General features: G+C 45.8%; 1 protein-coding gene across 3 annotated transcripts in view; it reads left to right on the forward strand.

Moving 5' to 3' along the window:
- DENND1A (DENN domain containing 1A) overlaps nucleotides 1–12337 on the forward strand; it is a 257523-nt gene that overhangs the window by 134666 nt on the left and 110520 nt on the right. For all 3 annotated transcript variants that reach the window (XM_032232687.1, XM_032232685.1, XM_032232686.1), the window contains exons 8-9: nucleotides 3505–3558; nucleotides 6567–6677. In XM_032232687.1, the coding sequence (XP_032088578.1) occupies nucleotides 3505–3558; nucleotides 6567–6677 (165 nt within the window). The remainder of the gene's footprint in view (nucleotides 1–3504; nucleotides 3559–6566; nucleotides 6678–12337) is intronic.

A 12337-nucleotide genomic window follows, 5' to 3' on the forward strand; every position in this document is an offset into this window, starting at 1 on the left:
TATCTTTGTCCCCAGGCCTGATGGGCTAGCCAGGTCTTAAGGGCTATGCGGAAGGCCTGGACGGTAGTGAGAGTACGAATCTCCACGGGGAGCTCGTTCCAAAGGGTCGGAGCTACTACTGAAAAGGCTCTCCTCCTTGTAGTTGCCAGCCGGCACTGGCTGGCAGATGGAATTCGGAGGAGGCCCAATCTGTGAGATCTAATTGGTCGCAGGGAGGTAATTGGCAGAAGGCGGTCTCTCAAGTACGCAGATCCACTACCATGGAGGGCTTTATGGGTGACTAGTAGCACCTTGAAGCGCACCCGGAGATCGACAGGTAGCCAGCGCAGCTCGCGGAGGATAGGTGTTATGTGGGTGGACCGAGGTGCACCCACAATCGCTCGCGTGGCTGCATTCTGGACTAGCTGAAGTCGCCGAATACTCCTCAAGGGCAGCCCCATGTAGAGCACATTGCAGTATTCCAGCCTAGAGGTCACGAGGGCTCGAGTGACTGTTGTGAGAGCCTCCCGATTCAGGTAGGGTCGCAACTGGCGCACCAGGCGAACCTGGGCAAATGCCCCCCTGGTCACAGCCGTCAGATGGTGGTCAAAGGATAGCTGTGGATCCAGGAGGACTCCCAAGTTGCGAACCCTCTCTGAGGGGTGTAGAATTTGACCCCCCAGCCTGAGTGATGGAGTACTGGTTGAATTGTTGGGAGGGAAGCACAATAGCCACTCGGTCTTTTCCGGGTTGAGTACAAGCTTGTTAGCCCTCATCCAGTCCATAACGGCCTCAAGGCCTCGGTTCATCATGTCCGCCGCTTCATTGAGTTGGCACGGGGCGGACAGATACAACTGGGTATAGTCCGCATATTGATGGTATCTTATCCCGTGCCTGCGAATGATCTCTCCCAGCGGTTTCATGTAGATGTTGAATAGTAGGGGGGATAAGACCGAACCCTGAGGCACCCCATATGTTAGGGGCCTAGGGGTCGATCTCTGCCCCCCCACTAACACCGACTGCGACCTGTCCGAGAGGTAGGAGGAGAACCACCGCAGCACGGTGCCTCCCACTCCCACCTCCCGCAGTCGTCGCAGAAGGATACCATGGTCGATGGTATCGAAAGCCGCTGAGAGGTCAAGGAGAACCAGGATGGAGGGATGTCCTCCATCTCTGGCTCTCCAAAGATCATCGGTCAATGCGACCAAAGCAGTTTCTGTGCTGTAACCGGGTCTGAAGCCTGACTGGAAGGGGTCAAGATAACTTGCTTCCTCCAAGGACCGCTGGAGCTGGAAGGCCACCACCTTCTCAACAACCTTCCCAAGAAAGGGAAGGTTGGAGACTGGACGATAGTTATTAAGAACAGCTGGATCCAAGGATGGCTTCTTCAGGAGGGGTCTCACCACCGCCGCTTTTAGCGCGGCGGGGAAGTTCCCCTCCCGAAGAGAGGCGGTAACAACCGCCTGGATCCAGCCTCGTGTCACCTCACTGCTGTTAGCAACCAGCCATGAGGGACACGGGTCCAGTACACAGGTGGAGGCACTTACAGCCCTCATGGCCTTGTCCACATCCCCAGGGGCAACATCCTGAAACTCAACCCAGAGGTGGTCTACTTCATCCTCTTGTGCCTCGGCTGGAACTGCAGAGATGGAGTCCAAGTCCGACTGAAACCGAGCAATTTTGTCTGCTAAGAATTGGGCATAATCCTCAGCTCTGCCCTGCAAGGGTTCCCTCGCTTCCCTCCTATTTAGTAGGGAGCGGGTTATCCTAAACAGGGCGGCTGGGCAGGACTCAGCGGACGCAACCAAGGTGGCTATATAAGATCTTTTCGCTGCCCTAAGTGCCCTGGTGTATTCCTTGGTGCTGATGGTTACCATTGCTCGGTTCGATTCGGACTTATCGGACCTCCATAGGTGCTCTAGGCATCTCCTCCGGCGCTTCATCTCCCGGAGTTCCTCGGTGAACCAAGGAGGTCTCCGGGATCCGCCGCCTCGGAGGGGCTGTAGTGGCGCAATCCGGTCAAGGGTTTCCGATGCTGCCGAGTGCCAAGCAGCAACCAGAGTCTCTACCGGACTGTGGGCGAAAGTATCAGGAATGACCCCAAGCTCCGTCTGGAACCTTAACGGCTCCATAAGTCGCCTGGGGCGGAACCACCTGGTCGGTTCCTCCTCCCTACAGTGGGGGTTTGGTCTCCGGAAGTCAAGCCTCAGTAGGCAGTGGTCTGACCACGACAGGGGTATGATGTCGTTACCCCTCAGACCAAGATCACAAATCCACTGCTCCGAGAGGAATACGAGGTCGAGCATGTGACCCGCTGAATGGGTTGGGCCCCGGATTACTTGGGTCAAGCCCATGGCCGTCATGGAAGCCATGAACTCCTGCGCCCCATCAGAGTGTTCACCGAGCGACGGCAAATTGAAGTCCCCCAGGACCATCAGCCTAGGGAACTCAATTGCCAGCTCGGCTACCGACTCGAGGAGCGAGGGGAGGGCTGCTGCAACGCTGTTGGGAGGCAGGTACGTTAACAGCAGACCCACTTGACCCTTGAGGTCCAACTTTACCAGCAGAGACTCACACCCGACAAGCTCCGGAGCAGGGACCCTACGAGGAGCTAATGACTCCCGGATAACAATAGCCACACCCCCACCCCTTCCCTGGGCTCTCGGCTGGTGCAGCACCTGAAATCCTTCTGGGCACATCTCTACGAGGGGGACTCCTCCCTCTGGGCCCAGCCAGGTTTCAGTAATACATGCCAGGTCTGCCCTCTCGTCTAAAATTAAGTCCCGGACGAGAGGAGCTTTATGTACCACAGACCTGGCATTTAGCGACAGCAGCCTGAGTCCAGGGTCCTGATTACTTGCGCCATCTGGTCTCGGAGTGGGACTCATAGGGCCGGAAGGAGGGATCTCTGTAATGTAGCGAACCCTCCTTCCCCGGTAATGGCCTGCCCTAAAGTCCCCGCCATATCTGCCCCTCCCTGTTACGACCGTGATACTCCGACCCTCTCCCGTGTCTCTGGTCCCCTCAACCACCCCCATGGCCCCCGCATCCCCTGGCAGGTCCTCCAAATCATACATACCCATGCACTCCCCCAAGCAGTCCCCACGTAAAAGTTAAAACACAGAAAATTACAACAATATAATAGTAAAAAGTGGGACATTCATTCATCTCATACGTATCCCATGCATATCCCATACAAAGAGAGGAAAAAAAAGATGAAAGAAAAGGAGGAAAATAAAATCAATTGCGCAGTTGATTAAAATTTAAAAATGCGAGATCAGATAACATAACTGGCTCTCAGTGTTCAAGGTTGAAGTGGCTGGAGACCAGTTACAGTTCAGGTAGAATATATGGGGGAGTGTCTTATAACCCCTCTCTTCTTCTGTAAATTTATAAATTTATATGTCCTCACCCAATCAAGTTATCGAGTTTTGTAATCACTGTAGTAGAGCATAAATATGTCAAAATAAATGGAAATCTGAGGTGCGTTTTTTCTCTTTCTTTCTCCCTGCCTTTCCCCTTCAGCATTCTTACTTTACGGTGCCCGACACCAGGGAACTTCCCAGCATCCCCGAAAATGTAAGTCTCTGGTGTGTGTGTGTGTGTGTGTGTGTGTGTGTGTGTGTGTGTGTACGTGACTCTTCGTAAATGATGTAACCATATATGGGATTCCAGAATTCATACATTTTCTATATATATATAAAAGCTCACTCATCATGAAATCTCCAGAACCATAAAGCATACAAACTTGAAATTTGGCTTCTAGCTGCTCACTAAGAAAGGATTTGTTGAAATGACCATCAGATCATCAGTATTTCTTATATAGTATTATATTAACACGCTCTAATGCTAAGGAGTTAGACATTCTACTCCCCCTCCCCACCTGAAAGGAGCTCTGTTCCAACTGCCAGTTGCCTTATATTAACACTCTGATGCTAAGGAGTTGGACATTCTACTCCCCCTCCCCACCTGAAAGGAGCCCTGTTCCAACTGCCGGTTGCCTTATATTAACACGCTCTGATGCTAAGGAGTTAGACATTCTATTCCCCCTCCCCACCTGAAAGGAGCTCTGTTCCAACTGCCAGTTGCCTTATATTAACACTCTGATGCTAAGGAGTTAGACATTCTACTCCCCCTTCCCATCTGAAAGGAGCTCTGTTCCAACTGCCAGTTGCCTTATATTAACACGCTCTGATGCTAAGGAGTTAGACATTCTACTCCCCTTCCCCACCTGAAAGGAGCTCTGTTCCAACTGCCAGTTGCCTTGTATTAACACGCTAAGGAGTTAGACATTCTACATTAATTTTCAAGCTTTAAGTGTCAATTTATCAAGCCCGACCACATAGTTTCATAGCGAAGCACGGGTATCCAGCTAGTTAGGAATAAGTGGGGGGGGGGAATATCAGGAGAAATCAAGATTTATGGAAGTGCTCAGAGATCAGAATTAGAAGGCTTGTTTGTCAGTTTTAGTTTGGATCTCTTAGCCATTTGGGGCAGCAAATTGTGTAGGGCCTCCTGCTTGAGCAGCGGGGTTGGACTAGAAGACCTCCAAGATCCCTTCCAGTTCCCTTTTGATGGGTTGAATTTAGCATCTGGGTGAGCACGAAGATTGCCTTTTCTTTTTTAGAGTCCTGCCAAGTTATTTCCGCGAGCTGCTGTTGTATCTGTACCACAGTGGCAGGAAGTGGCTACTATTTCTAAGCAGTTTCTGTTTAGAAACAAACATCTCGCTAATCAGCACAGATGGAGTAGGAACCACGGGGAGGGAGGAACTGAACGCCAGTTGAACAGGTTTATTTTGAAACAAAGTCTTAAGTTATTCTCCTAGCCCAGGGATGGCGAACTTTTCAGCACCGAGTGCCCAAACTGGAATGCTTGTGCATGCACCAGGGCACCGGAGACTCAAAAACCAGCTAGACAGCACACGCCTGCCTGTTTTTTGGTTGTTTTTCGGGCCACTTTCAGGCCAGTTTCTTGGACCATTTTTGGCCCAAAAAACAACCTAAAAAGGCCCCGGAAAATGGCCTCTTTTGGGGCCATTTTCAGGCTGGTTTCTGAACCGTTTTTGGCCTGAAAAACAGGCTTAAAATGCCCCCAAAATGGCTTGTTTTTGGCTAATTTGGGGCCTTTTTCAGGCTGGTTTCTGGATTGTTTTGGGCCTGAAAAACAGCCTTAAAATGCCCCCAAAACGGCCTGTTTTTTGGCTGTTTTGGGGGCATTTTCAGGCTGGTTTCCGGACCATTTTTGGCCCAAAAATCAGCCTAAAAACACCCCCAAACAGGCTGTTTTCTGGCACTTCGGTATCCAGGAAGACCAGCTGGCAACGGGGCACGTGCCCATAGAGAAAGCTCTGTATGCCACCTCTGGCACTTTTGTCACAGGTTTCCCTTCATGGTCCTAGCCCCTTCTTCTGAATCGTTGTCCTCTTAGCTGCCCAGCAAAGCTTGAGTGAAACCAAGAAGAAGCTATGGAGGTTGTTAGGCGCTGTCCATGGTCCTCACCCTGGAACCCTCGAGGTCTTAATCCCTCTGTCTGCCTTGTAGGAAAGTGTATGTTTTTATCAGTGGACAAGTCTTGCAGAAACCTCAAAGGAAGGTCATCAAATATTGATCCTTTGGGTTGTGTTAAGATTACACAGATCATTTTCCATTATTTAGGCCAGTCTAAAGAAAAGCTAGAGAAAAGCTAGGGACATGGTGGCTCAATGGCTGCGTTTGTTGATCAGAAAGGTCAGCAGTTCGGCGGTTCGAATCCCTAATTCCACCTAACGGAGTGAGCTCCTGTGACTTGTCCCAGCTTCTGCCAACCTAGCAGTTTGAAAGCACGTTAAAAAATGCAAGTAGAAAAATAGGGACCACCTTTGGTGGGAAGGGAACAGCGTTCCATGCGCCTTCGGTATTGAGTCATGCCGGCCACATGACCACGGAGACGTCTTCGGATAGCGCTGGCTCTTTGGCTTTGAAACAGAGATGAGCACCGCCCCCTAGAGTCGGGAATGACTAGCACATATGTGCAAGGGGAACCTTTACCTTTACCTTAGAGAAAAGCTGGACCAGGGGTGACATGATAACAGTATTCCAGTACTTGTCGGACTGCCAAAAAAGAAGAAGAGGGCATCAACTTATTTTTTAAGAGGAAAAAAAATGGATGGAAACTTACCAAGGAGAGAAGCAACCTGGAATTAAGGAGAAACCTCCTAACAGGGAGGATAATTAACCAGTGGTGGTGGTAGTAGCAGTAGTAGTGCTCCATCACTGGAGGTTTTTAAGAAGAGATTAGACACCACTTATCTGAAATATAGTGTATGTAATGAAGTATAGGTTCTCCTGCTTGAGAAGGGGCCTGGACTAGAAGACCTCCAAGTTCCTTTCCAGCTCTATTCTAATTGATTGATTGATTGAAATGGTCTAAGGCCTCCTGTGTGAGCAGGGGGTTGGAGTAGAAGACCTCCAAGGTTCCTTCCAGCTCTGTTCTGATAGATTGATTAAGGTTTCTATCCCATCATAGATGCTAGCTTGAGAGTCAAAATTGTGGACTGCCACTCCACGACAATTTCCTAAACACCCTTCGCTTCTTTTTCTTCCTAGAGAAATCTGACTGAGTATTTCGTAGCTGTCGACGTCAACAATATGTTGCATTTGTATGCGAGCATGCTCTACGAACGCCGCATTCTCATCTGCTGCAGTAAATTGAGCACGGTAAGTTTGGAAAAGAAATTGGTGGTGCTTCAGCTTAACTTAACTCAGCAGTTCGAATTCCTAGCACCACATAACAGAGTGAGCTCCCGTGACTTGTCCCAGCTTCTGCCAACCGAGCAGTTCGAAATCATGTAAAAAGGCGAGTAGATAAATAGGAACCACCTTTGGTGGGAAGGGAACAGCGTTCCGAGCGCCTTCGGTGTTTAGTCATGCTGGCCACATGACCATGGAGATGTCTTCGGACAGCGCTGACTCTTTGGCTTTGAAACAGAGATGAGCACCGCCCCCTAGAGTCGGGAACGACTAGCACATATGTGTGCGAGGGGAACCTTTATCTTTCCTTTAAGCTTAACTTTCCTTTCAGTCTGAGTTTCTGGTGGAAACAGTAGCAGTGGAGCCTAATGGGCAAATCTAGCCTTGTTAGAAGTTTTCCAGGATGCTCGTAATATAAGATCTACCCCCCAAAATAAGCCCCAGTTATGTTCAGCAGGCAGACGGATGCATTTAGTACCGTATTTCCCTGAAAACAAGACCGAACCGGAAAATACACTCTGTTGCCAAAAGTATTCGCTCCCCTGTCTTTACTTGCCTATGAACTTACTGTAAGTGACCTCCCATTCCTAATCCATAGGGTTCAATATGCAGCTATAACAGCTTCAGCTCTTCTGGGAAGTCTGTCCACAAGGTTCAGGAGTGGGTTTATAAGGACTTTTGACCATTCTTCCAGAAGCGCATTTGTGAGGTCACACACTGATGTTGGACGAGTTTCCGTGGCCTACCACTTCGTGGCTGAGTTGCTGTCGTTCCCAAACACTTCCACATTCTTCTAATACAGCTGACAGTTGACTGTGGGATATTTAGGAGCGAGGGAATTTCACGACTGGATTTGTTGCACAGGTGGCATCCTATCACAGTTCCATGCTGGGATTCACTGAGCTCCTGAGAGCGACCCATTCCTTCACAAATGTTTGTCAAAACAGTCTGCATGCCTAGGTCCTTGATTTTATACACCTGTGGCCACGGGAAGGATTGGAACATCTGGTTCTGATTATTTGGATGGGTGAGCAAATACTTTTGGCAATATAGTCTAAGTCCTAATGCATCTTTTGGAGAAAAAATTTATATAAGACCCAGTCTTATTTTTGGGGAAACACAGTAACAAAATAATAGCAACACCGGCATTATTTTCCATACAGCTACAGTGGTCTAGATAATAAAACTTGCCCCAGGAAGCTTCTTTGCATGGAAAATGCAAACTTTTCTTTCTTGAGGTCAGTGCTTCGGGGAAAAAAAACATTGACAACGCTCTGTTGTTTTTGTACTCCCGCATAGAAGGATAGATTGTTGTTTGCTTGTTGTCTGGAGGCGGAAAAATAGAAGAAGAAAAGAATGGATAAACGATGCTTTCAGATGGATCTCCTCCTGACCTCTCGGGGAACTCAAATGGGGCATGATAAGAATCTCGGTTTTCCGCAATTTTCTCTGATAAGGATGCTGCCTTAATGCTACTTAAGAGTCCATCAAGGGCCCAAAAGATGAAAGCTGCATCTCACTTAAGCCCCGGTCCCCTTGCATTACTAATATATAAAAATACGACTTCGCTTTACTCTCTGCAGTTTTCCAGTTCAGTGTTTAGATCTGTAGTTTGTAAGGTTGTTAGCAGTAGCAATAGGTTGCTCTTGGTTATTTGTCTTTATAAAAAAAAAACATTAAGATTTTCTAGCTGTTTGGCTCCGTAAATAGGTATTGATTGGGGGATAGAGGTTCTTTTGTTCATTTCATTTCATTTTGCTTTCTCGTTGATAAATGGCAAATTAATTTCTTTCCTCCTCTCTAATGCTTTTGACTTAGTCATCTACTATTGTCTGGGTTTGAAGAGGCTCCACATCCTGATTTTGAGGATAGGGTAGGGTAGGATAGGATAGGATGTAGAATAGAATAGAATGTAGAATGGAATAGAGTGTAGAATAGAGAATAGAATAGAACAGAACAAGAAAGAATAAGAATTAGAATAGAATAGAATAAGAAAAAATAAGAATAGAATAAAAAATAGAACAGAACAAGAAAAAATAAGAATAGAATAGGACAAGAAAAAATAAGAATAGAACTGAATAAAGAATAAGAATAGAAAATAGAATAGAATAGAAAATAGAATAGAATAAGAAAAAATAAGAATAGGATAGAAAATAGAATAGAACAGAACAAGAAAGAAAAAGAATAGAATAGAATAAAGAATAAGAATAGAAAATAGAATAGAGTAGAAAATAGAACAGAACAAGAAAAAATAAGAATAAAAATGAAAAAGAAAAAAATAAGAATAGAATTGAATAAAGAATAAGAATAGAGAATAGAATAGAAAATAGAATAAGAAAAAATAAGAATAGGATAGAAAATAGAACAGAACAAGAAAGAAAAAGAATAGAATAGAATAAAGAATAAGAATAGAAAATAGAATAGAATAGAAAATAGAATAACAAAAATTAAGAATAAGACTTAGAATAGAATAGAAAATAGAATAGAACATAGAATAGAATAGAATAGAAGAATAACTTTATTGTCACTTTGAATGTACTGATGGGCACACATTAAAAATGAAATTTCCCTGCATGCAGCTCTCAAAGGGTGAGCACCACCAATATACACTACATGAACGTGACAAAATATGTATATACCCAATAGTATTAATTGAACTGACTTCTAGCAAAACCAGCAGTTGAAAAAAAAAATGGGGGTACTTTTACGATAACCTTGCCTGCCATTTCAAACAAAACAAAAAGAGATTAATTTTCTAGTATGTTCACCAAACCCATATTTATTGTCACAAAGGAGCGTGGGGATGGATGATGAGGGTGAATTTTGAAATGCGTTCGCCCGTGGGCAATTAGCCAATTGATCCCACGTTTTCATTCAGAGTTCTTACGCTCCGTTCTTTTCCTAACTAGAGCTCTTACATAGCTAAGCCTCTTGTTCTTCAGGTGAAGATTATTAAGAACTGCTATTAAGGAAACGTTTTTTCTTTTGTCAAAAGGGATTTAGAAGAAAAGTTTAGCAGATCCGCATATCTACACCCACGCAGGGTTCTTAGAAATTCTTATAATTCAGGCAGGAATTCCGAATTAGGAGCACAACGCCGGCATTATATAGAATAAAATTCTGGTTTTTGCATTAAAAAGCTGCTTTCTCGGTCATAAAGCCCACTTAGGGAATATCCTTCCTCGTCTGTCTTTTCCTTGGGTGTAATTGTGGAGAAGAGGGGAGGACAAGACAAGAGAAGCATCCGTTGTTGAAGCAGTAAATGACCTCAAAAATTATGTTATTTTTAGAGAGTTTTTTTTAATGGCTGTTTTCCTGCTTTGGATTTTCCAAAGTCCCAAGCTCCATTTCAGCACCTTTGGCCAACATCTTCCAAACATACCAAGTTTGGCCAACATCCTGCTGAAGAAAACATCTTGTAGGGAGGAACATTTAACTAATGAAAGTATCTGCAGCCAAGAAATCAAAAGACGCTTGCTCCTGGGGAGGAAAGCGATGGAAAATCTAGACAGCAGACTAAAAAAGCAGAGACATCACCTTGCCAACAAAAGTGAGTCTAGTCAAGGCTATAGTTTCCCCAGTTGCAATGGATGGCTGTGAAGGTTGGACCATAAGGAAGGCTGAGCGCGCAAAGAATGGAGGACTTTGAACTCTGATGCTGGAGAAGACTCCTGTGAGTCCCTTGGACTGCAATGCAATCCAACCGATCAGTCTTAGAGATCTACTCTGACTGCTTTTTAGAAGGCCAGATCCTGAAGAGGAAACTCAAAGACTTTGGCCACCTAATGAGAAGGAAGGACTCCCTGGAGAAGAGGCTCATGCTGGGAACGATGGAGGGCAATAGAAGAAGGGGACGACAGAGAAGGAGGTGGCTGGATGGAGTCACTGAAGCTGTCGGCGTAAGCTTCAATGGATTCTGGAGGATAATAGAGGACGGGAAGGCCTGGAGGAACGTTGTCCATGGGGTCGCGATGGGTCAGACACGACTTCGCAACGAACAACAACAGTTTATTTCATGCAACCTAATCTGAACTATTAGTGGTCAAGGAGAAATGGCACCAGATAATGTCAATGGACTTCAAAGGAGGCTGGACTTATGGAGGTGGACCTATGGAGATTCCAGACTGATGATGCATTTGACCCCACCCTCAGGCTCAGCCTGGTCACCTCCTACATTAAGGAAAATGCAGGATACTTACCTGAAAACCCATTGGCAGAATAACTGGTTCGTTCACAACCTGGATGAAGTCACCAAAACAGTCGGCGTGAGATTGAATGGACTCCGGGGGATGGGAGAAGACAGGAAGGCCTGGAGGAACGTTGTCCATGAGGTCGTGATGGGTAGGACACAACTTCGCAACTGACAACAACAACAACAACAACAACAATGAAAGTATGGGGATTGCGAGCGAATAAAATTGCAGGAGCAGTTGGTGGGTGTCTTCAAGCTTTTGTGTTTGAATACCTCCCGGAGATGGCTTTGTGGTGGCTTGTTTTCACTTATCCCTCCTTGCTTTTGATTTTTATGAAGCCAAGTCTTGGGAGGTGGTTCAATAGTCTATGAGTTTTTTGAGTTTTTAGTCTTATGATTTTAGAAGAAGATCTCCTATTCTACCACCTCTTCCAATACTAGATGACACAGTATCGAGACCTTCCAGGTTTCTGGGTTCTAAAATATCTCAGGACTTGAAATGGACACCGAAAATGTCAAGAAACGTCATCAGAAAAGCACAAGAAATAATGTTCTTCCTGTGTCAACCTCAGGAAGCTCAAACTGCCCAAGAAGCTGCTGATTCTGTTCTACAGAGGGATGATTGAGTCTGTCATCTGCACCTCCATCACTGTCTGGTTAGGCTCTGCAACCCAACAAGACAGACACGGACTTCAGAGGAGAATCACAACTGCAGAAAAAACAATGGCTACCATCCTGCCTTCCATTGAGGACCTGAACACTGCAGGAGTCAAAAAGAGGGCTGTGAAAATATCTACATCCTGGGCATAAAATGTTTCAACTCCTACCCTCAAAATGACATTATACATTGCACACCAGAGCAACAAGACAGAAGAATAGTTTTTCCCCCCCTCCGTGCCATCCCTCTGCTGAACAACTAATTCCCATCACATTGTCTAATCCCTTAGGATGTCAAGCCACATAGTAGGGCTGTGTTACTATTATCCTTCTCAGCTTTCCTATTAGCTATTCCTTTAGCACAGGGGTAGTCAACCTTTTTATACCTGCCGCCCACTTTTGTATCACTGTTAGTAGTAAAATTTTCTAGGCGCCCATCGGTTCCACAGTAATGGTGATTTATAAAGTAGGGAAGTAACTTTGCTTTATAAAATTTATAAACCAGAGTTACAGCAAACCCCTACCGCCCACCAGGAAAGCTGGAACGCCCACTAGTGGGCGGTAGGGACCAGGTTGACTACCACTGCTTTAGCATCTTATGAGTATAACTTTGTTGTTTGTATTGCATGAGGCATGTTGGTTGCTTATTTATTATCCTAGTATTTAGTCCCTGAGTGTTGTACCTTGTGATTGATGGTAGAATAGAATAGAATAGAATAGAATTCATTATTGGCCAAGTCTGATTGGACACACAATTTGTCTTTGGTGCATATGCTCC

Source organism: Thamnophis elegans, chromosome 16, assembly GCF_009769535.1.
Source record: "Thamnophis elegans isolate rThaEle1 chromosome 16, rThaEle1.pri, whole genome shotgun sequence".
Taxonomy (NCBI): Eukaryota; Metazoa; Chordata; class Lepidosauria; order Squamata; family Colubridae; genus Thamnophis; species Thamnophis elegans.